Source organism: Setaria italica, chromosome V (genome assembly GCF_000263155.2).
Source record: "Setaria italica strain Yugu1 chromosome V, Setaria_italica_v2.0, whole genome shotgun sequence".
Classification (NCBI taxonomy): domain Eukaryota; kingdom Viridiplantae; phylum Streptophyta; class Magnoliopsida; order Poales; family Poaceae; genus Setaria; species Setaria italica.
In genome coordinates this window covers 30,186,696-30,212,534 of record NC_028454.1, presented here as the reverse complement: position 1 = coordinate 30,212,534, position 25,839 = coordinate 30,186,696, and the positions used below count along the sequence as shown (strand labels likewise).

General features: G+C 43.7%; 4 protein-coding genes across 4 annotated transcripts in view; 1 reads left to right on the top strand and 3 right to left on the bottom strand.

Annotated features, from left to right (window-relative positions):
• The window catches only part of LOC101755042 (glycine-rich cell wall structural protein 1), a 2,722-nt gene extending 1,178 nt beyond the window's left edge, over window positions 1–1,544 (top strand). The window contains exon 3 of the mRNA XM_004971971.1: window positions 64–1,544. Coding sequence (XP_004972028.1) covers window positions 64–1,544 — 1,481 coding nt within the window. The remainder of the gene's footprint in view (window positions 1–63) is intronic.
• Window positions 1,545–3,540: 1,996 nt separating this feature from the next.
• Window positions 3,541–9,037, bottom strand: LOC101772044 (protein RAE1). Its single transcript, XM_004969209.3, has 11 exons — window positions 8,878–9,037; window positions 8,676–8,762; window positions 8,534–8,602; window positions 8,168–8,361; window positions 7,728–7,869; window positions 6,949–7,029; window positions 6,118–6,246; window positions 5,545–5,622; window positions 4,410–4,481; window positions 4,096–4,176; window positions 3,541–3,789 (listed from the first exon to the last, which is right to left on the bottom strand). The coding sequence occupies exons 1-11, from the start codon at window positions 8,938–8,940 to the stop codon at window positions 3,748–3,750; spliced, it is 1,038 nt and encodes a 345-aa protein (XP_004969266.1). The 5' UTR covers window positions 8,941–9,037; the 3' UTR covers window positions 3,541–3,747.
• Window positions 9,038–14,980: 5,943 nt separating this feature from the next.
• Window positions 14,981–16,588, bottom strand: LOC101771644 (protein RADIALIS-like 3). The gene is made up of 2 exons (XM_004969208.2): window positions 16,218–16,588; window positions 14,981–15,253 (listed from the first exon to the last, which is right to left on the bottom strand). Exon 1 carries the CDS (start codon window positions 16,509–16,511, stop codon window positions 16,236–16,238), a length of 276 nt encoding a protein of 91 aa, XP_004969265.1. The 5' UTR covers window positions 16,512–16,588; the 3' UTR covers window positions 14,981–15,253; window positions 16,218–16,235.
• Window positions 16,589–21,043: 4,455 nt separating this feature from the next.
• On the bottom strand, window positions 21,044–22,425 carry LOC101771246 (protein RADIALIS-like 3). The gene is made up of 2 exons (XM_004969207.2): window positions 22,056–22,425; window positions 21,044–21,295 (listed from the first exon to the last, which is right to left on the bottom strand). The coding sequence occupies exons 1-2, from the start codon at window positions 22,324–22,326 to the stop codon at window positions 21,291–21,293; spliced, it is 276 nt and encodes a 91-aa protein (XP_004969264.1). The 5' UTR covers window positions 22,327–22,425; the 3' UTR covers window positions 21,044–21,290.
• Window positions 22,426–25,839: the final 3,414 nt, after the last annotated feature.

The window sequence follows — 25,839 nt, the reverse complement described above, 5'->3', positions numbered from 1 at the left end:
TGGTATCAGTTACTTCCCACTCTCGCCGCAAAATGCTGATGTTGGCGCTGGTGCCGTGTGCAGGCGCTAACATTGGTGCTGGTGCCGGTGTTGGTACGTCCGGAGGTGCTAAAATTGGTGCTGGAGTAGGAGGAAGCGTTGGTGGGAGTGGTAAAGCCAATGCCGGTGCTGGCGCTGGCGCTGGCGCCGGTGCTGGTGCTAGTGCTGATGCTAACATTGGTGCCGGTATTGGTGCTGGTGTTGGTATATCTGGAGGCGCTAAAATTGGTGGGGGCATTGGAGGAGCTGTTGGTGGGAGTGGCAATGCCAACGCCGGAGCTGGTGCAGGAATTGGTGCAAGTGGCAATGTCGCGAAATCTGTTGAAGTTGGTGGGGACATCGGCGGGAATGCTAATGCCGGAGTTGGTGCTGGCATAGGCTTCTCCAAAAGCGCAACAATTGGTGGTGCTGTAGGAGGAAATGTTGGTGGCAGTGCCGGTGTTGGTGGTGGTATTGGCAGGAATGCTGGCGGAAGTGGCAGCGCTAATGCTGGTGTTGGAATTGGTGCAAATGCTGGTATTGGTGTATCCGGAGGTGCTAAAGTTGGTGGAAGTGTTGGTGGTGGTATTGGAGGAAATGTTGGTGGGAGTGGCAATGCCGGTGCCGGTGCCGGTGCTAGTGCAGGAATTGGTGCAAATGCCGGTATTGGTGCGGGTATCGGTTTCTCAGGAGGTGCTAAAGCTGGTGGGGGTGTTGGTGGCGGTATTGGAGGAAATGCTGGCGGGAGTGGCAATGCTAATGCTGGTGCCGGAATTGGTGCAAATGCTGGTATTGGTGCAGGTATCGGTGTTTCAGGAGGTGCTAAAGTTGCTGGGGGTGTTGGAGGAAACATAGCTGGTAGCGGTAATGCCAACACGAACGCTGGCACTAGTGTTGGTGTGGGTATTTCCAAAAGTGCTACAGTCGGTGGTGTTATTGGAGGAAATGCTGGTGGAAGTGGCAATGCCAATATCGATGCCAATGCCGGTATTGGTGCAAATGCGGGTGCTGGTGTCTCTGGAGGTGCCAAAATTGACGGTGGTGTCGGAGGAAAAGCAGGAGGGAGCGGCGATGAATACACCGGTGGCAGCGGCAGCACAAGTGCTGGTGTGGCAGCTGGTGGATCTGGAGGTGCTAAAATTGGCAGTGGTGTTGGAGGAAATGCAGGAGGGAGTGGCAATGCCTACACCGGTACCAGTGGCACCACAAGTGCTGGTGTGGCAGCTAGTGGATCGGGAGGTACCAAAATTGGCGGTGGCATCGGAGGAAATGCAGGAGGGAGTGGCGATGCCTACACCGGCGGCAGTGGCAGCGGCAGCGCAAGTGCTGGTGCGGCAGCTGGTGGATCCGGCGGTGCCAAAATTAGCGGTGGTGTCGGAGGAAATGCTGGAGGAAGTGGTGATGCCTACACTGGTGGCAGCGGTAGCGCAAGCGCTTCTGGTGGAGGCAAGGCTGCCGCTGGAGCTAGCAAGTCATCAGGAGGCGGAGGGGATTTTGGCTATGGTTCATCGTCGAAGGAGCTCTAGAGAAGAGATGGCCATTGCAGCAGCGATATCTTTACAATATGCTCGATTTCAGAGCTTCATTTTTGCGGAACCGGTTCCAGAGATTTTCCTCTTCTTTTTTTTTGTTTACTGCATATACTATTGGCAAATGTCTATCAGTAGTGTGGAGGTAACATGGCTACTCCCCTCGACTAGACATTACACTAAACAATTGTATACGGTATCCAATAACAATGCCATGTAACAAGAGTCGTGAGACTACTTTTTATGATTAACATATCTATGCAACATGTCTTCAGTTTATAGTTTCACAGTGTCGTTTCAAGCTTCAATATTGTTTTTGTTATTGCACAAGTTGTGAGAATATCAATGTAAATAAGACGTGCTTGGAGGCACAAGACGAATAGTCACTGATCCAAACAACACACATTGTTTTACTCTATTCGTTCCAAAATAAAAGATGTTTTAATTTTCTTCTGAATCAAAATTTCCTAACTTTAAACAAGTTTGTTGAAAAATAGACCAACATTTACAATATCAAAATAGTTTTATTTATTCTACCATAAAATATGTCTTAGACAATATTGTAGACTTTTTAAAAATTGTATATTTTTTTACTTTGGACAACCAAAATTGTCTTAGATGTTGGAACATATACTCCTACCTAGAGCTGCAGGTACTTTCATCAATGGCTTCTAAAACAATGAGGATCCATAGCTCAATTTAAAAAAATGTGCTTTTTGGCTATGATGACTTCTTCTAGGCCCTAAGGGTCTGATTGGTTGGGCTCCAAAATGTGCCAAACCAAAATCAGGGCAATGCCAATAATTTTGGCACTCGCTTGGTTCAAATTCAAAAAATCTTCCGTGCCGAAGTATGGTACCAATGGTGGGTATGTAGGTGAATATGGTATCTCTGCGTGAATATGGATATTGAAGCTTGTAGTAATTTGGACTACATGGTCGCTGTGTGTGAATAAGGATATTGAAGCTTGTGGTATTTTAGGCTGTGAATATGGATGGCATTTTGGACCATATAGTAGTCCTGTGTGAATATGGATGTTGAAGTTTATCTTGGACTGTATGGTAGCCTTGTACGAATATGGATGCTAAACCTTGTGGTATTTTGGACGAGCTCTAGGTAGACACATTAATGCACTTGCTTGTGATATTTTGAAAGTGTAGTAGATTGTTAGGAGTATGCTATTGTAACTTGTGCTATGTAAAACTGCTGTAGGTGGTTAGGAGAGTAGTACACTGCTATAGCACAAGGTTTATTATTTTGTGTTGATCTTAGATGAAGATGTCTGGATCTGATGAACTCCTGAACTCCTTTACATAATATGTAAATATATTATCAATAGTGAACATTTGTTATGCAAGCTACGTGTTCTAAAAATGTGTGCTAGTATGAATCATGGACATTGGCAATTGTGTTTTGGCATCAAACCAATTGGAGGTCAAAATTTTGGCTGCCACATTTTGGCACCCAACCAAGTGCCATCCTAAAACTTTTACCCAGATTTTGGCAGGCAAAATTTGGCATGACTAGCACAGAATTTGGCAGGCAAGTTTTCGCCTGCCCCTAAATTCTGAACCAGACGGGAACAAATTTTGATGCAGTACCAGAATGGATCTGACAAAAATGGTAACCAGCGTCTCACGTTGCATATAGGGCCTTGTTGCAGCATATAGGGCCTTAGTTCCCAATTTGGGAGTGGAAAATTAGCATTTTACCATAAATGCACAATTGTAACGTTTCGTTTGTACTTGTGAATTATTATCCAAATATTGACTAATTAGGCTCAAAAGATTCGTCTCGCAAAGTACAACAAAACTGTGCAATTAGTTTTTGATTTCATCTACATTTAGTACTCCATGCATGTACCGCAAGTTTGATGTGATGGGGAATCTTCTTTTTGGATAGTGTCAAAGTTGGAAGTTTGGAGGAACTAAACATGACCTAGGAGTGCATTTCATGCCACCTACTAATAGTAAGATCCATTCTAGAGATAAGCTACCGTCAGAACAATATCCAAGGCTACTTCCAGCTAACATGTCGCACATACAGCAATTGTTGTGATATTGAATTTGCTTTCAGTCTCATGTACGAAGAAATACCCTAACAATCAGGAGCGGACCACTCATGTGAGTGACCAGCAGCAGTGAGCTCATCTTTTTTTATCAGTCTACGAGCACCAATCTTCAATTTGCCATTGGCATGACTACTTCTTTCCAGTACGGGGCTTTCCTTTGACATCAGATTCCTACAAACCAAAACACCAATGATCAAAGAAGAAACTATCAGACAAGGAATAAACAAAAGATAGCTACCATTATCCAAGCAAAACAGCCGCATAGAAATGATCATTCAAAATTACACTGAGTTAACATATGAAAACTTCAAATCAACCAACTGCAGTTGGTCCATATTAACAGTTCGAATTGTTTGATAAGAAAAAAAGAGCACAGATACAATTTGAGCTTATCATGTCCGTTGTAGCTTTTCTAAAATCAAATGAACCACACAAAAAATTATTGTGCACAAGACATCTAGTAAAAAGGGTACAAACCTGCACGCTATGTATAAAGATATTTGTCTTTGCAGTAGAAGGATTATGCTTCTCAGCGCCCTTGCTCCAATCATAACATACCTAAACAAATGATCAGCAAATTTGGACTTTTAGTACACACGTCTCAGCAAGAAGAAATATAATAAAGCATGAGAAATCATTAAACTTTCAGACTAATAACTTGAGGAATGAAAGACTTATGGTTGGTAACTACTATGAAGCATGTAGGAACAATAAGTATCAAAAGCAACCATGTGTATCTGATAAGTTATTCCAGTTCAGTCTGCAGATGCTGAAATCAACTGATGACCTACCGCATAAGCAAATATAGAGCCGTCCTGATTGAATGTACTGCATGTGATGGGCGCTGGACACTTACTAAATGCCTGTTAAAGAAAAGGGCAAATCAGAGGTAAACCTTTAAACAGTACATACAAATTTCCATATTAAGGTTTCAAATTGGCAAATCAATGATATGTTATTGAGCAGATTTTCCCCTCTTTGTAGCCAACCACCACAATGCTAAAAACAATCTGTTAACAATGTGCATGTATATCATTTGCAATTTATTCTTTAACACAGGGCGTTGAAACAAAGCACAAGGAAGATATAGCATAGCAGACTTGCAGTTTCACTGAAGTAGCTAGCGGTCTTTTGCTACTCATTAGAAAATAAGTACCCTTCACAGGCACGAGCAGTTTCACAGTTGAGCAACAGAGAACTTGAGCGATATCTGAACTTGAGTTCAGAAAACTTACGTTTAATATTCAGATAAATCCGACTTTTCAACAAATCCCACTGTTCTAAAATGGATACCATTTTAGAAAGTTGTTATTAGTTTACAAACAAATGTTATTTGGGGTTTTCAATGCAACACCTCCTAGCAAATGTCCAGTGGGCTAAGAGAGCTGGCAGAGTAATCAACAGGGGCAAACTACTGAAAGCAATATTTTAACTCCCCCTTTATTCTACATGGATTAGACTAAAATGACAAATATTTCAGATCAGAGGGATAGTACAACTGTACAAGGACATCACTAAGGTCCTCTAGTCATAAGTAAATGTTATTGTAAACAAACAGTCTAACACATAAGTTCAATCCCTGATTCCAATTTGTAAAACTGATAAATAGTTACATCATCCATTTTAGCATCTTTTAAACAAGTCTACTTACACAATCTTCATATGATCAGTCTCATTCATGAAAACATGTAGGTCAAAGTTAAAATGGTTTAACTGCATGCATTCTAGGATATAAATTGCTTTTGACAGAATGGAATAGCTCACAGAGAACAACCACCAGGTCATTGTTACTACACATTATTTTTCCAATTCCCTTTCATATAATGGTTCGTATAAAAATATATGTTAAAAAACAACGACAATAACTACTCTGACCAATAGAGAATGTAAGATATATATCTTTAAAGAATATTAGGGGAAACACACCTTCAGCCTTTGCTTACTGTCCTTATCCCAAAAATTGAAACCTCCATCAGATCCTGTAGTAGCAAATGTACCGTGCACCTGGATGGAATGCATACCATGACAATTAGAATTGCTTAGTTGAATGAACTGTGAAGTAGCTAAAATTAACTGCTCCTATGCTGGTTAGCCAGTGCTCCCTCCGTTCCAAATTATTGACCTAAGTCAAACCTCTGTAACTTTGACCAGGTTGATAGAAAAATTTGTTAATTTCCACAGTACTAAATATATCACAATCAATACATATTTCATGGTGGATTTAATGAAACTAATTTGATGTCGTAGATGTTGGTACTTTTCTTCTATAAATTTAATCAAAGTTAGACAAGTTTGACTTAGGACAAAACTAAAGTGACCAATAATTGGGAACGGAGGGAGTATTCAGTATTTAAATGAAGTCCAAGGTGAGATTGTGAAATTTCTACCTCGAAATTGAAACATTAAAGGTTTTATGGATCTTGAAGAACTTATATTCAATCTAAGGAAGTGATAATACAAAATATTTGAATAACATATTATAGAAGAAAAAGATCTCACAGGATGGAAGTTCAGTGAGTTAACAGAGTATATATCATTGCCATCACGGTGACATTTGAATGTAAAGTTTTTGCTTTGCTGAGAGTCATCCACATGATGAACACCAACTCTTCCTTCTATAGATCCAACCTTCAAAACAAGTAAAAGATCAATCAGCTGTGCAAAACAAGTAATTGGCCATTCATCCACTGCCACATAGATCACTGATTCAATCGCTAACAATTCTGGACCAAAACACTAAAAAACTGTTAGCAACAGGTACAAGCAAACAAGAACAAGGAATATCATATACATCACACCGAGTCAATAAAATTTATTTACTACGGCAACATTGGGAGAAATTGTTTCAAGTGAGAAACTCTGCTGATGAGAAATGAAATGAATGCCTAATAGCAGTTGTTTTAAAGAATTCTAAAAGGGTTGACATCGATATTCCTTTGCGCTCTGAAAAATAGCCACTTTGCACTCTGGAAAATCGTGTGCAAAATGGTGATAAAAACAACGCAGGATTAGCCACACCTTAGTTCAGAGGGAAAATGTTGGGATAATACTTACAATAATAACTTGTTTTATGAAATAACCACTATATTTTTTTTTCATATTTGGCTCCTTAAGAATATATAATAATTCTTTACAACACCTTTCTATCATATTTCACAAAACAAAAACAACCACCTGTATGACATTACAAGGACAAGCCCACTAGCTCATATATATTTTTTCTTGCATTTTGATGGAGGCCACATTTGGGTGTTATACAAGATTTAACCAGTTAGCGACATGGACTATTGTAGAGATGAAATACACAGAAAAACCAAACTGGAGTGTTACCAAAAACCCTTGTTGATCAGGAAATGCGGCAAGACACCTCGTCTGGAGCTTCAAAGGTGATACAATTCTCTTGAATTCAGCCTGTTACAAGGTACTGAGAAAGTCAAAAGGTGCAAATATGATAGAGATTTGCTTATATTATTTTAGTGGATAAACCTGCAGAGTTCGATTAGATGAAACAGGTTCAGGTGGGTGCCTCAACCCCATTGTTTTGTTAAATAAAAAACAAACAAGGCAACTAGACAACATTTAATTACTTATCTACTTTTTGCCAAAAGATAACCCAAAAAGGAATAATTTTGTCTCCTCATCGTTGTTTGCAACTCCCTTCACCCTGTTACTCAAAACACATGCTGGTCGCATGAGAAATGTTACATGATTGAGAATATATCATAGTTTTCAGCTCTGAACTCATAAATGTTTCAACAACTGAGATGCAAACTATTTTCTTCCACAGTTTCTCATACCATTGGACCATTTTACCCATTGAAAACTGAACGGGATTGAGGCACTGAATGCAACAGCATATTGTTATTTTTAAAATTTTCTGACCAGGGTAAGACTAGATTACAGTCGACATTCTCAAGTGGTTGTATGCCTTCCTCTCAAGTATTGGTTTCACTAACTCACAATAAATCAGTTTTCATGAAAATGGATGGTCACATATTTGATCAGGACATCAGGTTGGAAGTTCTAACTTCCTTACCATTCATTTGTATAGCCAGAATACAACCAAAATCATCTAAAGAGTTACAGGAGATGAGGATAATGTAACTTACCTGTGGATTCTGCAGATTGAAGACTATTACATTGCGATCAGCAGTGCCAACCACCATGAGAGGATAACAAAGAGATAGAGCATAACATCGCTCAGGAAGTTGCTGAACATGCACTGGTTGAGGTTGCCTAATGTCCCAGTACCTTAACAGATTGAAAAAAGATTGATAATACGACGATAGCCATCTTGATAATACCAAATCGATTAATGGGTTCTTTGGTTTTATACATATGTAAGCATTAGGACAGGAAAATATGTAGTTGTTGGTGAAAACAAAAGTTGTCGGTAATAATGTTGAGGTTATCTACAAGTTATTTACGTGGACACTGCATCACTGCACCTCCATTGTTATGCAATACATCAGCAATAAAACATTGAACTGGACCAGACATTACTGTGTGAGCTAATTGTAGACGAATCGAATTTATCTTGTCTCCATACCTCAAAGTCTTGTCCCAGCTTCCACTGACAAGAAGATTCATCTGTGGCACCCAGGCGAGCTCTTTGACAGGCGCCTCATGGCCTGATAAGGTTGTGGGCTGCCCACCAGACAGCAGCGGCCACATTTTAATCTGCTTATCACATCCTCCCGAGAAAACGGTCATCCCATCATCCTTCCATGCCGAGCACAGCACCTACGTGGAACAAAATCAGCCTACAGGTCACATCATCACAAAATGCAGGCAAGACAGGGGGATCTAGAAGCCCACAAATGCCCCAGACCAAACAGCTCTGCATCCATATAATTAGCTAATGGGAGCAATGAATCACTTGTGGAAAAAAAAATGCTAAGATGAATCACAATACCGGCTGATCGTGCGAAATCGAGGCCTTAGCTTGGCATCCCCCACCAGGCAGGACCTCCCAGCACCGAACCTGCACGCGGAAGCTATCAGGCCAACCGCATATTTCCCCGTATACAGGCTTCTGACAGCGGCGGGGAGCTCACCTGTTTATCCCATGAGGTAGCTACGAGATGGTTCGCCTTGGGGCTGAAGCTGAGACTGGAGACCGAGTCTTCGGGCGCCGGAGTCACCTACAGCAGAAAACGGAAACAGCACCGGATCAAATCGAACCCCGGAGAAGGCATTTTCTACCCGGTGAGGCGGAAGGGCGGTCGCAATCGCGGCCGCACGAGCGCGCGCACGCACCTCGACGGATTTGTTAGGGTTCTGGTTGGCGGCGGTGGCGGCGGCGGGGCTGAAGCTCGCCATTGCGGTGGGGAGGCGTTCGCCGAATTCGGGAGCGGAGACAGGGAAGGAGAGGGGAGGGGAGAGGCCGGGATTTCAGAGGTTTTTGGAAGGGTTTTGGTTTTTTAACAGGGATCTGGGAGGGGAGTTGCGTGAGATTGACGCCCCGCGCAGCCGCGCCAGCCCGCGGGCCAAGGATTCAGGTCGCGTGGGATGGACGCTTTTGGGGAGAGCACGACGGTTGGGCCCGGATTCTCAGCCCATATGGCGGGGTGCAGGCCGGCATCGGAGCTGCACCCGCTCTGCGTTGCCGTGTGCGGAGCTGCACGTTTTTTCATTATTTTTTCATTAAGGGGGTGTTTGGGAGCACTCCACTCCAAATTTTTGAGCTCCACTCCACCAACTCCATCACATTGTAGCTCCACCCCACCAACTCCAAAAAAATACAAGAGCTGCCCACATATTTGGTAAAATGCATAGATCCAGCTTCAGAAACAGAAGGTCTTGCTGTGTAAAGTCCATTATACCCATGTGAATGGGTCCCACTTGTCAGTCTCCTTTAGTTCTCCTTTCTTCTCCCGGGGCGCAGGGGCGAGTAGGCGGGCGCGGGGTGTAGGGTGCAGGGGCGGGCGAGCGCGGCAGGCCGGGGCGGCGTGGCGCGCGGCGGGCGGCGCAGCGAGCTGGGGCGGTGCGGCGAGCGGCGGGCAGGGGCGGCATGGCGGGATGAGGGAGGCGACGGGGTTTTTTCTTTTTCTGAATCGAACCGGTATGTGTGTAACGAGTGGCAATGGTGGGTAAATACCCACCAACTCTACGAGGAGGTCTGTAAAGGGAGTTTTTGGAGCACTCCTTGAGGTACTTCAAAAAAACATGGATCTACCCCCCGCTCCACCTTTTTCCTTGAGCCGGAGTTGCTGGAGCTAGACGTGTTTGGCTGCGAAATTTTCGGAGTTGGTGGAGTGGACCAATTTTTCATGGAGTGAAATGCTCCCAAACACCCCCTAAGCTGCCAAGATTTTGCTTCTCATACATAATTCATTTTCATTCATCTGCACGCACGAAGTAATGCATAGCCTATAAAATGGTGAAATTCCTAATACAAGTGTGTGCCATTCTCCTATAGTGCAACCTTTTTATCGGACAAGTGTATCCCCCACATGAACCAACAACCAACGAACCCTTTAATTTATTTTTTTTCTATGCATGGGCAAACAATGAATGTTATCTCCTATGATTTCGTGTAACGCCCGTAAAAATTACCAATTTAAATCACTCGTTAAAAATGTATTTTAAAATTTTCCGACCGTTGAGCTCCCAAAAAATCCTTTCCTTCCCGTCGGACCCGCCATCCCGGCACCCGACGTCGTCAACCCTCTTTTTCCGTTCCCCACAAATTTCACCGCGTGCCGGACGGAAGACCGCTGCGCGTGCCCACGACCATTTCCGCAATCGCTGCCATCTATTTCTTTTTTCTTCTTTCCTTTCTTTTCCTTCTTTCTTTTTCTTTCTTTTTCCTTCTCTTTCTTTTCTTCCTTTTTCCTGGCACGAGCAGCACCTTATTTTTTTTCCTACGCATGCATGCATGCATGCATGCACCATTTCTTATTTTATTTTCTTTCCCTTGGAACCTGGTACTCTCTGCATGCACCGCTTAGCTCCGCATGCACTTCTCTTTCCTTCTTACTGGCCGAGTGCCGCTTGCTTTTACTTGGCACACGTGCCTGTACCTGGCCCTGCCTGGTCCCTGCATGCAGCGTTCCCTAGCTCCCACGTGCATAGCACTTATCCTCTACCACGGCCAGCACTGCACCTGGCGTCAAGCCCTGTGCACCTGCTCGCTCGGTCACCTCCGGCGCCTGGCCTCGGCCCCACCAGCGCACGCACCAGCGCCAGCAAGCCCCTGGCCCCTCGCACGCGCCCTCTCGCCCAAGCGCCCGCGCAGGCTCTTGCCGCCGCTCCACCATAGCACGCCGCTTGCCCGCACCAGGCCGCCCGCCCTCCGCTCGCCGCCCCGCGCCAGGCCGCCGCTCGCCGCACGCACCCGCCCGAGCGCCTGCGCCCGCGCACCCGCTCGCCCAGCGCCCACCTGCGCACCGCACGCCCGCACGCCCGGCCTTTGTCACCTAGCAACTGGCCGCACGCGCCGCGTCGCCAGCCGCCGGTCACCGGTCGCCGCCGTCCCACTGCATGTCACGTCGGCCATCACCTCGGTGGACTCCCTATGCTCCTCGTCGACCGAGCCACCACGCCATCCACGAGGACATCCACTCCGGCACACCACCAACCTCCGCCCGCCCCTCTCATCGCCTATAAAAGGGGCCGAGGCTGACCGCCCCTGCCGCCACCTCGCCTCGCCTCGCCTCCTAGCTCGCCCCCCCTTCTCCACCGACCCCGTGCGCCGCCACCAGAGCTCCACCCACCGCCCTTTTTTCCCACGCCCCCTCGCTTCCCATCGCCGAATCCCCAAGGTGAGGGTCAAAATGGAGTCCCCTCGGTCTCCTCTACCTCCCCTGCCGTTTGGTCTCGCCGCCGGCGAGCTTGACTGGCCGGCCCACCGCCGGGTTGCCTCCTACCTCCCTGTACCCGTGCTCCAGGAAGAAGAAGGGGAGAATTTCCTTCAATTTCGATCTAACCCCCTCCTTTCCTCTAATTACAAACCAGCCCTCCCACCTCTCTCAAAGAAGTTTCGCAAATACACCCTTGCACCTTCCAGAAAAAATTACAAATAGGTCCCTGGTTCTCGCAGTTTAGTCCTAAAACCTTGTTTTAAGCCCCTAACACTCCTTTAGCTCATCATTTCATGCGCCAAACTTCGTCCAATTGATCCAATAATTTGACCACGGCCTCCTCTCATATATTTCCGCTGAGGCATATCCAAATTTCATGAAAATACCCCTCTTACCTATTTTCTGTTCACATTCTCTGTTCGGAGCTCGACGGGTAAAATCTTATTTCCTTTTTATTTATTGTGTGCTCGTTTGTGTGTGCCGTAGATCGCGGAGTACCCGAGGAGGAGCACGAGGAGGAGTTCAATCGTGAGCCCGAGCCCGAGGACCAGTACTGCGAGCAGGAGCTCCCGGAGGGCTTTGAGAACGGCAAGTCCAATCTCACCCTTTGATGCATATTTAATACCTAGTTTTTCAAACACAACCTATTGGCCTGTTTTATAAAATGCATATTGTTTTATTGCAGGACATGGTTGGATAGCCACCCCTTGATTGTTATGATTATTCCTTGTTGACCTATATTTGTCTCTAAATATGAGTTGCTCTGTTTAGATGATAAATACTGCTAGAATGCTTAGGAACTCGTTACTCATATTCAATCATGACTACACTTGTTTATTCAGAAAATAAATGTGTGAGTGTGTTCAACTGAGGAGATGGGTTTTCGGGTGTAAAGAGAAGTGGTGTATGGGCGAGATGGATGGGTGTTTCTTGTGTGAAATGCCAGATTGTTAGGCTCGTACCTTAGTGGTTGAGCAAGGTCGGGAGATATCAATCTTGTCATGGCTAAGGACCGAGTTGATGTATCATCTTGCCTAATTCAACCATCGTGCAACCACTCGACCGTTGTATGGGCAACGGCCTAGCATAAAACCCACTAGCTAAACTGCTAGGCTTCAGGTGTGCTGGTGAGCAACGGGAGCCCATGGAAAAGGAGTAAGCTTTTGGTGACTTAGGTCCCGGTTCCGGCCTCGTGGATAGGTCGTTAACCCCTTAGGTGCTTCCGTGTTGACTAGTCAGTTTTGGCTAAGGTGGGTAATGGCTTTGTTAGGATCCGAACCGTCACTAAGGTGATCGTGTTGCGGTACCCTACTTGTGGGAAAAGTGTACAACCTCTGCAGAGTTAAAACCTATCCGGGTAGCCGTGTCCACAGCATTGGATGAGTTACGGCTTGGTCACATAACTAGCATTTGGAGATGGTTGGTTTTTATGGCGTGTGTTGGATTTTGAAAGTGTCCGGCAGTTGTGCCGTGCGCTACGGCGGACGGGGAGTCCGGTAGCGATAAAACTTGGATCCTTTGTGTAGGATCAACCCCACTTTATGTTTCGGTTACTAAAGAAAATGCCTTGCAAAAATTCTTTGAAATAAACCCCTGCATGTGTCAAAAATCTAGCTTTATTGCAAATGAACCTTAACCATATCCTTGTTGTACCCTGTGCATATTCTTGCTGTATCCCCCTCCGTGGATGGGGTTGGGCTTGTTGAGTACCTTTGTACTCACCCCTGTTTTGTTGCTTCAGAGGAGGACCCGGACTACGTCGCCGAGGACTTTGAGTAGGAGGTTGCGTCTGCACCCAACGCTGCCTGCGGTGTTGGCCCTTTTGCAGGATGCTTCCGCTGACGCATAGTTCCGATTGCAGCCCGGAGTCCAGCTGGACTGCAACTTGAATTTGTATTGTTATCGCTTTAGTTTAAGTTTGGGTGTGGCTTGCCCACCCGCTCCTTCGGGAGCTGTACGGTTTCTGAACTATCTGTTGAATAAATGTTTATCAGCCTCCTGGGACTGATAATTGGATCACATTTAGTCTCTACTTATGTGGGGATGCTTCACTTCGCTACACCCCAACTCTGACCCTAGAATCCGACGAGAGCAAAGCCTTGATGCACCTCTACTGAAAACCCATTTCTTCATGGCCTCATCGCTCCCTCTCTAAGGCATAAAAGGGCATGCAGGATAAGGCACATGCCCTTCTAGCTGTAAGATGAGATTTTCTTTTGTTGTAAAAAAGATGTAAGATGAGGTTGTGATGGTGAAAAGGGGAATAGACACCAAAGAAGAATGTTGACGGTCCTTTTTAAATTTCCTTGACATTTTGAAGAAATAGAATTTTTTTAAATGTTTTGGATAAAGTCTTTGCTAGAAGTTTTAGTAAAATATTTTCCATAAATTAGTTCAAAAACATTTTTAAAAAATATTTTTTTACTAAAATGTTTTAAATCTTTTTGAAATTTGACTAAGTTTTGCTTGGAAATTTTGGCTTGAAAGATTAAACTTAACTTTTCTAACTACCTTTTTCCTCAATATTTTTGAGCTAAACGTTTGTCTCATATTTTGTTCTAGATTGTAGAAGATTCGGTGTATGGATTCAAGAGAGAAGAGGAAGATAAGTGTGATCGCAAAGGCTACATCATATTCGATCTAATTTTAGAATGCGCTTAGGATGAAAAGGGAAAGAGGGAGAGCTCAATATTTAGTTTAAATTGGAAAAACCCGAAGGATGTCTCGTTGTGCGTTCCTAAAAATAAAAGTGTCCCATTCACAAGTACCCTCCCACAGTTTTCCAACATTCATGTGTTGTTCCTCTCGCAACTTTGATTATACTTTCCCACAAGTACTCTCCCACAGTTAACTCAACAACGGTGTGGTTAGGGGGTATTCCTGAGTATATCGAGAGCAATTAGCGCTTAGAGATTGTAACTCTTCCATGACTTAATCAATGAAGGCTCTCTTTTCCAGCAAAAAAGATTTAATGATACTTTCTTCAGCAAAAAAACGTAAAGGATGTTTTGGAAACTTTGATTATACTCTCTTCAGCAAAAAAAACCTACATGATGTTTTGGACGTGTGGCATAGTTTTCAATGCATGCCTTTGATAACTATATTTCTGCTAAGCATACTTTTTAAGATCCATTGAATTTATAAGATATAGTAGTATCTTTTAAGGCGAATCTAAACAGGAATTTCATGTTTCCAAACCAAATATTTCAATTTTTTGACTGAATTTTACCCAAAACGTTAGGATTTGTGACCGTAGCTAGGGCGAGTATCAGAATCATTTTAGTGTAACTTGAGCCTAACGGGCTAAAGGTCGTATAGTTAAAAATCCAACTGCTTGGTGTCCTTAAGTTACATTCCTAATTATTGTTGCGTGTCCAACCAATGTGCAATTTGGCGGTTTACATGGGAAAATAATGTGCAAGATTTTGGTTATAGGGTGCCGTTGAGTACTGCAAAACATAGCAAAAGAGAGGTAAAGACTCGGCGCATTAATGCCGGCACATCTTATACAATACGATGAAACAAATCTACTAAATTTGAACGAGGACAAAGGTTGATTAACTGGATGCAGAATGAAGGACTTTTTATTTCACTTTTACTCAAAGATACATTATACACATACAGATATTTTACAATAGATGAACAGACTACTGCATACTACATGGGAGATCGATTGATCTGCAAACTAGCTAGATAGCGGTAGATATTCACATGCGGGCTCGGATCGGATGCTCCGGCCACTTTGCTTTTGCTTGAGTTGCTCTCTTTGTAGGCACGCCCACTGACGACTTGAATGTCGCCTAGATTCTTCAGGTGCTTCTGAGTTCATCCTGCACAAAGAGTAGAGTCGTGGATCAGCTGCATGCAACTTTACAGATTCTATGCAGCAGATTCTAGTCTAGAAGTTGATGCCTTGCTGAAATGGTAGTACATATATACACCGGCATGCTATTCAAGAGCTGACAAATTTACACGAATGGGTATTTGTTCAGCAAGTCCCAGGTGGCAGCCGGCATGACTGAATCGTCCTCCAGCACGATGTATTAGGGAGGTAGTCGTCTTTTGACTTGCCATACAAATTAACCATCAGAGGCCACGGACACCCAACCCAACAGCTGCGAGGGGCCTACTAATTTGGGGATCTTATTCCAGTCTTGAAGCCCAGTTTTCGAACTTAAACGTCCTAGAAACTTTGATCCTCTCCAATAACTAGCTGCAGCATCAGTATGGTACAGGAGAATTCTAGCACAGAACTAGACTTGAGCTAGTAGCCTAGCACTATCTGTTTCAGCTAACTTGAGCTTCAAGCTGCCGTTAAGCCTTTTTAGTTACTCCACCGGTGGAGTACGTAGGAGGGGTGTTTGGATACCACCCGCTAAAATTTAGAACCTGTCATATCGGATGTTTGGATACTAATTAGGAGTATTAAACATAGGCTAATTACAAAATTAATTGCACCGATGGAGTCTAATTCGCGAGACGAATCTATTAAGCCTAATTAGTCCATGAGTTGACAATGTGGTGCTACAGTAACCATTTGCTAATGATGGATTAATTAGGCTTAATAGATTCATCTCGCGAATTAACCTAGGGGTTCTGCAATTAGTTTTATAATTAGCTCATGTTTAGTCCTCCTAATTAGCATCCGAACATTCAATGTGACACTGCTAAAGTTTAGCACATAGTATCAACACCCCTAAAACAGAGAGCGGTTGACTACTTGACTCACACTGTCACACAGTGTCAGAACCGAAAACTAATCGGATCACCATTAAACTGTAGCTCGATCTTTACCTGTCATGTCGTCTCGGCCTAGTAGCCGCCCATGGTCATGTTGGCGGGGGCACCGCCGCCGGGGCACCTGTATGCGGGGAAGGGCACCTTGCCGGCCTCGATGCGCTTGACGTCCTCGACCAGGATCTCGTAGTAGCGCCTGACCTCCTCCGCCGACTTCCCCCCCACGGCGCGCGCGATGTTGTGCCACCGGTCCGGCGTCTCCTTGTCGTACACCGCCAGCGCCTGCTCGAACAGCTTGTCCTGCTTCTTCGTCCACTGCGGCCTCGACGAGCTCATCGACATCGACGCCATCTCTGAGATATGTTTGCGAGCTGCTGGACAAGGAGGGCTAGCTCGCTCGCTTGGCTTGTGGCTTGTGATGAGAAGAGGAGCGTGGGAAGCAGCGCTACTTATAGGGAGGCGGCCCGTGAAGGATGGCGCCTGTGCTGTGCAGGCTCTCCGGTGGGATGGGGCCACGGGAAAGCCGGGAGAATAAGGCATCGCCGCATCGGTGAGCCGGAGCCTGGAGAGCCAGAATGAGTGTCGCCAAGGACGAACAAAGATTTGTGTCCCAGGGAAGTGGGGGATATATCTCTTCTACCTTTTTATCGCTTCAGCCCGTCCTGCTGTGTAGCTAGCTACCGGCTTAGATGCATGGACGGATGGGCACTGGACAGTCAGGTCGTGTCGTGACCCAACCCCGCCGAACTGTGCAGAATCCCTGGCAACTTGCGACTGGTCCGGCAAGGGGGCACCTGGGCACTCGTGCTCGCTGCTCATGTGTACGCACTGGAGACCACATGAGCTCCTGTGCAGATTATTGGCGACCAGGCTGCCGATAGCTCTGTACATGTGCTGTAAAACTTGCAATGGCTCTATGTGTTGCTTGTAGTCTTGCGCTTGGCGCATGCTGGCTATCTTGAGACCTGCTTGTACTGCACGTCTACACTAGCTCCAAGAAGGTGTGTGGCTTCAAGTTCCGTTTTAGTGCTGATCCTAACACGGCTTTTTGATCATTGGATCTGTACATATAGTACGTCCTCACCGAGGATGGAAATTTCTTATCAGACTTTTCATTTGGACTGAATTGCTATACTCTGCTAGCAGAGGCTAATCAAATATTGTGGTTGAGAATATAGAGAACTATATCGTTGGCTAACCGCTAATGTGTTCGTCCACTTTTCAAAATATAACTATTGATAGCGACTACGAGTAAGTCAAAGTTGATATCTTGATGGAAGCAAACAATCTGTAGATATATATGGTTATACGAATGACAATGAAATCCTTTTCACATTTCTTAATTTTTGAGGTGAAATCATATTTCTCATGTAGTACAAACCAAAAACTTAATAAGGCTCTCGTGTAGTAAGTTGGAATTATATATTTCCTCCACCGAGAGCACTAAGTGGGAATAATCTCCAAAGAGCAAGTTGCACAACAGTATATTCCATGACCAGAAGAGGGCTCTCGTGTATTAGAATCTATATCTTGCCTTTTGATTTTCAAAAAGAATAATATCGCATTGAAGGGTCCATCCAGGATTCGTTCTCCGGCGTTTTTAAATTTTCTTTTTCCACTTTTCCAAACTTTCAGCTCGGTATTCTGGATTCTGTGCTGCTACGCTGAATCTAGTCTGATGTCCACTTCTCCCTTTTAGACTATCCAAAAGATGTATGCTATATTCTGGATTTTTACCCCCTATAGTTATCGTTTTTTTGGACTAGTTTTTTCCTTACAAACTGGGTCAATTCTCTTCTTCTAATAGCACGGAAAAGCAAAAACTTTCACCATCCTTTCGAGAAAACCTATCCAAAAGTAAATGGAGAAATCCCAACTCGTGTGGCCTTGAACATTTTCTGCACACTGGTAGAGTTTAACGCCCCTAAGAATACAAGCTCACATCCTGCAGCAGCATATGGTTTCTGTATATGCATGTGGTGCAGTAGAAATGTTCGGGCCAGTTGAGAAAGAAAATGATGATAAGAAAATTAATAAGAAGAGGAGAACTCCATAATATAATATTTTACATCTCATGCATAAAGGAGCGATATATATGTGGAAAATGCCCATGGATTTGATCAATCTAGATGTATATATAGCGTCAGGTTGAATCCTTACCCAAAGTATACAGGGCATCAAATTATTAGAAAGGCACCACAAATAAACAAAAGCCTGGGGGCAAATGCTTGTTACAACTTGTTGCCGACCAGTCCAGTCCAGAGACTCCAGAGCCCCGATCCTTGGAGCGGGCGAGCGGCCATTGCATGTGACCAATCGTGAGACCTGCAGATTCCATTCCCTTTAATTTCTCCTCTCCAAGTTGCGCTACTAGCATCAGTGCGTGCATCTCTCAACAGCCGCGCGTGCACAGATACGTGCATCTCGTTATACAATTGCTTGATAGGTAATTAGGTACGCGGTAAGTTTCGGTCGTAGATGCCTAGATGATTACTGGTGCATTACAGATTCAAGTGGAGGCGATTGTACAAAGTAAGTTTCACTAATATCAAATTCGTTTCATTAAATATACCATAAAATATATCCTAGTAGTGTATTTATTTGGTAATATATTTTTCTGTATACATTGTCAAAGTTAGAGAAGTTTGACTAATGATAAAACTTAAACATTTTACATTTTGGAATGGAGAGAGTAAAAATCTGTGATAATGTATGTTTGTTATTTTCATGCGGAAATGGCATGTGAACGCTTTTTTGCTTTTCTTAGTTTCAAACTTTAAAACTTTATTATGCTACAACATATATCGTAAGTTAAGGGTTCTGTCATGATGTGGATCCTGGGATGTTATTCCATTTTTGTTAGAAAATAATAAGGTTGCTCCAAGCCTCCGATTCAAGTTGCCCTTCTTAGCTATCAAGAAGTGCAGGGATCGAGTCTCTCCCTTCGCCTGACTGTACTCCCTCCTTTCCTAAATTTTACATTTGAAGTGCTCAAAATTTCTCCATTGCCCTATCCGATGGCTCTCATACTTTCTTTTACTGCCCCGTTTCGTCTTCCTTCCACTAGTGTGATGTTTCTATTCCGTCACCACCCAACACCCCTCCATCGTGCCTTGCCCATGTGCAGCCCTCCCTCTTGAGTCTCTGGTGGCTCCCTCTACCGTGTCCACAATCGCGTTAACTAGTCAGGATGTGTTGCCTCACTCCAAGCCTCCTCATTGGCCATACTCTCTCCCGGCCCGTTCGGATTGGCAATACATAATCTACCTCGTTGACCTACCCACCAACCACTTCCACCAAAAGCTGGCCTTCCCCTAGGCTTCCCTCTAAATATGGAGATTAGAGGACAGCTTGCCGGAGCCAAACACCCAAGCTCTAACCTCGCCATAGTTCGAGATATGCTAGGACCTAGATGAAGATAGGCTAGATGGGGTTCAAGAGGAAAGGAGAGACAAAAACAAATTTAGGTGTAGATTGGATGATAAATAATGACATGTGTGTTCCATCAATCCAAATTCTGTTAGATCCCCTAGCAATTGTGGAGTTATGAGCAAATCATATATCCAAATTATCTCAAGCTTAACAGTAATGTAGATTTTCAAGTCCCTAGTGAAATTTCTCATAAGTTGATCATTGGAACCTTTAAACAGAGTTTCTACAAAAATAGCTCGATGATAAGTGCCTAAGTTCATTTTTTAGATTCGACAAGTTCGAAATTCATTTTTGAAAATGTATAGCTATAAGCAAAAAGGATGAGCTGACCAAACTAAATGGTAGTCAAGACAACAATGTTTATACTCTCTTTGTTTGAAAAAGAATGCAATTCTGGCTATACACACCCAGACAACATAGCTAGATTTGCATTTTTTTTTTGAGATAGAGGGAGTAGTTCTGAACTATGTAGCAGGATATATTTGGCCAATCAAACACACTTCAATTCATACTGAGTTGATTAAAATTTGAGCGGCTCTAGACAAGGAGCCTCTTTTAAACTGTCTTGCTTAGTATTGCCCTTTTAAACGTATGTACCGCTAACCTTTTTATAACTTTTACTGCCCATATTTTTTGATATATTTATTTTGAAATATGGAAATTATATGCATAAATTTTTCCCAGGGATAAATTTCTTGGACGTGTAATGATATTACATAGAAATTGGTGGCTGAACTTGTATTTTGGGAGCATATTAAGAGGATAAACGAGGGCAAGATGGATCTTTGTTTTGCCCGCACTCTCAACCGTACATATGCTAATTTACAAGGTCTATACCTATTTATATTAAAGATGCGTCTAATTTGTAACATTCGCACTAATATTCTACTCTTCATTTGGTCGAAATAACCATTAGATGGGTCCAGTTTGTTGGAGGTGCTAATGGAAGTAGGATATCTCTACGTGCGTTGATAAGGGTTAGTATGACATTTCTTAAATACTTCTTTAACTTTGTTTGCCCTAGTTTAGTTTCTCCTTTAAACTGAAACCAAGTAGACAATTACTTCATTCGGTTGCTGCAATAGGCGAGGTTGTTTGTTAATTAGCAATGGCTTTTGCCCTCTCATTGTATTGTTGGTCACTATTTTAACAGGAGAGGTCATGTTCGTAAATATACGTCGTTTTAGTTTGGAGCGTGCATATGCTGTGATCCATAGGAATCCTTGATAAGGGCCCATTCAGCACGTATTAAACTGATTCTCATTCTCTTGAGTAACACATTTTTCTCATTTCCGGTTTCAGTTAGAATGTTTCTATCTCTAAATCCTTCAGTTTCGCGAAAAAAATAGTTTCCATTTGGCAGGGATTCTCCTGTTTCTGGAGAGAAACGGTGTGCATAATCCCTACCAAATGGGTCTTTAGTTGATCTATAATATTTTGACAAATGAGAGGAACATATATGAAACATTCATATCATCACTCCATAGACCATGCATGGATCAAAAGCTGAACTTGGTACACGATCGAGATCAAAGACCAGCAGAGCGGCCGGACATTAACCTCGATATCCTAGCTAGCTTTACCATTTTCCATTCAACGCACACATGCACATTTACATGCATAATTTATAAATTTTCTTCGAGGAGCACAGATAGCCGCTGTTCAATCCTTTTCTTCATTGAAGCTAGCTCAGATACTTCAACCTGCAGCCACATTGTGAGGCTCATGAGAATTGTTCCTAAGATTAGTGAACCGGGAATATATACATGTAGTCTAAGTTCAGCATTTAAAAAAAAAGACATGCATAAATAAACACATGACTTTCTTTTTCTTTTTTATGAACGCATTAATTTACTCACAATATTTTGTGAAAGGGAACTTTACGCATAAACGTCTGTACCGAGCACACAAGTGAATCTAGTATGATGATGCGTGTGGCTATTTCATATTCCATTGTTCGATGATGGCTGATGATAACATAGTATATTCCGTGAAGTACTAAACCACGACCAGATGTGTCTCTCGAGGCAGAGTACTTACGTACTAAACCATACTAGTCAATTTAGCAGCCTAAACCAAAGTTGCCAACTTGACATGTCGTACCAATCTACCATCGGAATTAACAGCATGGACGGTTATCTAAACAATATTAAACATTATCGCAGCAACGCCAGTGGCGTGCATGATGGCATAATGCAGTTTTTTAAGCGGGCATAATGCGATTTAATTATGACTAATCTCATGGTATTTTGCCGTTTCGAGCATGCATGCATGCATGAACTGTGTGCTCAAGGATTAGATCTCATGTGGCGCAGCAGCTATCTGCATCCTGTCGACATCACGAATGGTTAAATATATGGCATGTTGCATGCTCCAAACTAATAATAGAAAGGGCAAAGCAATTAACGGGGAGACGACGACGGGGCAGACCGGTGTTAACATTATTGCTCGGTTATTAGTTACCTCGCTGCAGTCTCGACGGCGGCGGTGCGGCGGCGTACCAGTGGAACGGCACGCCGTCGGACTCGATCTGTGCGACGTCCCGGACGAGCAGCTGGTAGCGGCGGCGCAACTCCTCGATGGACCTGGTGCCGCCCATGTAGCGCGCCACGTTGTGCCATCGGTCTGGGGTGTCCGTGTCGTACACCGCCAGGGCGCGCTCGAACATCTTGTCCTCCTGCCGCGTCCACTGATCAGACGACGAGGAGGAGCCCCAAGTCGAGTTGGACGCCATGGCAGCGGTTTGGAACGGACGACGACGGGCAGGGGTCCCGGTCTTCCTCGGAGGTTTGTGCGATCTGGTGATGTAACCGGCGTAGGGAAAGGAGCTGAGGTTTTGAAATGGTTGTGATGGAAGACCCGAGTTGTGAGGGTTCAATTTATAGGATCCGTGGGGCTCTGGGTATGAGGCCAAGTGGCCAGCATCTGTTTCCAACTGGCAAAAGAACCGAGCATTACGGTAGCTGGACTGCCCACGTAGGAAAAGGAGAAGTAAATGATAACCATCTTTGTTCTAACGGTCTCACATATGTCACTTTGACCGTCCTCTTTTATTTGTATCTTTGTAGTATCGTTACTACAAATCGTAAATGTTCTGTTTGACGAGATTTAATGTGTTAGCTATGGCGGTCAGCCTCTCAATGCTCCACTTCAGTTAGTGTCTATATTTGTATCTTTGTAAATGATGATGTTTGTCTGCTAGGTCTCCAATATGTCACTTTGACTGTCTTTTTTAATGTTATAATAGTAATATATAGTCATAAAATGTTCAATTTACTAGGGATTTTATGGTCTAATTGTCACAGACAATGCAGAGAGTTTAGAGCATATATAATGGCAATAAAATTAGAGAAAGCCTCATCTCATGAATCTTAAAATAACATTCTCAGAATTTTGAAGTAAAGTGGCTAGGCTTGATAAGTATTGCTCCAAGGGTACAAATTAGGGACACAAAGCTGGTCAATTAAGGATCTAGGAGAGTTAAATGATGATAATAAGAGTGTTGGGCAACCTCTGCAGTTTGAAAGAACCTACAAATATATTGTGACGGGATAAGTAATCATTACACTCCGAACATAATTTTAGATAAAGGAATAAGATTGTACCAGTTGCTAAACCAACCATGAATGTACAAAGCCATCCATTACTACAACATCAAAAACAACAAAAAACAAGACATGACTAAGGGTTTATGTTTGGCAGAGCTCCTAATTAGCTTCTAGGCTGAATCCAGGAGGAGCTCTGCCAACTAGTTTTCCTGGTAGAAGTGATTACGTGTTGATTCTATAAAGTGATTCTCTGAAATGAACTAAGGGGCTTGAAGCTGAAAAAACTAGCTTCTCCTAATTTACTTCTTGCACGGAAACTGTTAGAATAATTGGGCAGGTCCAATTACTTAATTAATCAAATAAATCCCAAGGCCCATTAGTGGTGGTAGTTACAAAAAGGTTAAAACCAACTTGAAAGTTGAGAGAGTCCCTAACCAACTTATATAGTGAAGTTGTGCTGCACCTGTTGAGAAGTTGATAGAGGGATAACAGGATGCCACACGCACGCACGCTCGCCGAGGCGAGGCGCGATGCGGTGACGTGATGTGTGGAGACTCATTCAGTGACTAGTAACTGACGACTGTTAATGGCTGGCAGTTACCAGAAACTGCTGCATTAACCTGGACGTCCAAAGGTCTTCTGCTGTCTATAAGAGTGAGGTTGCCTCTCATTCTTTCATGCGCAAAACACTAACCACCAGAGCTTTTGGCCACTGCTATGCTGCGCTTCTGTCATCTCCGTTCCGGCGTGCACGGACTTCGTCGGAAGAGCAGGCCTCCGAAGCTGCGCTCTTCACCAGAGACTCTGCACCCGAGGAGTAGAAGGGCGATCAAGTTTTTGGGGAGCGCATCTGCGCGACTGCTCACTGCTCGTCTACGACTACTTCCTGGTGACGCATCTGCACTGCTTCAAGTCTGCACTGCGTCAAATCCTGAACAGCTACATCGAACAGGCTTGACTAGCAATGTCGAGTAACGGAACCGTTCCCACCTCTGGGTATTTCCTATTGAACTTTATCGTTCAATTCTTATATTTTATAGTGCCTATTGCATGCTTTATGTTCAATGCAAATAAAATAATGGATCATGTTCCTGTTTCCTTTATCTTAACTGTCATGTTTTATTTCATATTTCGGATTAAAATGAACCGTAAAATGCCTCTGATTCCAACAATCCAAAAACTTGATAGGGCTTTTTTGGTAGTTGGCTTTGCTGCATAATTGAAACCGAATGTATTTGATGGAACGAATTATAAGAGATGGGTTGGCAGACTCGAGTTGTGGCTCACGGCTATGAACGTGTGGTTCATTACCAAAGAGCGTCCTGTGGGACCGCACACCTCTGTAGAGGATAGTGTGTACATGTCTGCTGACAATTTGTTTAAAGGGGCTGTGATCAGTGTTCTGGCTGAGAATTTGATCGATTCATACATGCAGCTTCCCTCTGGCAAAGCAGTGTGGGATGAACTTCAGGCAAATTTCGGAGTATCCGATGCAGGGAGCGAGTTGTACATCATGGAGCAGTTCAATGACTACAAGATGGTCGATGACCGTTCTGTAGTTGAACAGGCTCATGAGTTACATGCTCTTGCAAAGGATCTTGTCAATGTCAAGTGTGAGCTGCCGGATAAATTTGTGGCCGGTGGCATCATTGCCAAATTGCCTCCTTCATGGAGGAACTTTGCTACTACTCTGAAACACAAGAGACAGGAGTTCACTGTAGCCGGTCTTATTGGCACTCTTGATGTTGAAGAAAAGGCGAGAGCAAAGGATTCACGTGCGCGTGGCAATGAGGGAGGTTCTAGCGCCCATATGGTGCAGAAAAGGAACTTCCAATCCCACAAGAATAAGGTAAAAGAGAAAGTTGAGTACAAGTCTACTCAGACTACCAACTTTAAGAAAAAGAAGAACAACAAGGGAAAGTGCTTTGTGTGTGGTGGTTCTGACAATTGGGCCAAGGATTGCAAGGATCGCAAGGACAGGCAGCAACACGGGGGCAGAAGAAGTCTGCTAATATTGTTATTAGCGATGCTGAGAAGGGAACATCAAGGTATGGTAATCATGCTTTTGTTCTTTCAGTTTGTCATTTACCAAATTGGTGGATTGACACAGGAGCTAATATACATGTGTGTGATGATATTTCTTTGTTTTCTTCTTACCAGGTCACATGGACTGGATCCGTGTTGATGGGGAATGGCTCAGCTGCTGCTGTTCATGGTGTTGGTACAGTCGATCTGAAGTTTACTTCGGGAAAGACCGTGCGGCTGAAGAACGTGCAGCATGTCCCCTCAATAAATAAAAATCTTGTTAGCGGATCCCTTCTTTGTAAGGATGGTTTTAAGTTGGTGTTTGAATCGAACAAGTGTGTTATTTCTAAGTTTGGCTCCTTTGTTGGTAAAGGGTATGACTGTGATGGTTTGTTCCATTTATCTTTATCGGACTCCTGTAATAAAGTTGTGAATCATGTGTGTGGTGATGATGAGTCAAATGTTTGGCATTCACGACTGTGTCATGTTAATTTCGGTTGTATATTGCGGCTAGCTAGTATGAGTTTAATTCCAAAATTCACTTTAGTAAAAAATTCTAAGTGCCAAGTGTGTGTGCAATCTAAGCAACCCCACAAGCCTCACAAGGTTGCTGAGGCGAGTAATTTGCCACCTTTAGAATTAATTCATTCGGACTTGAGCGAAATGAACGGTGT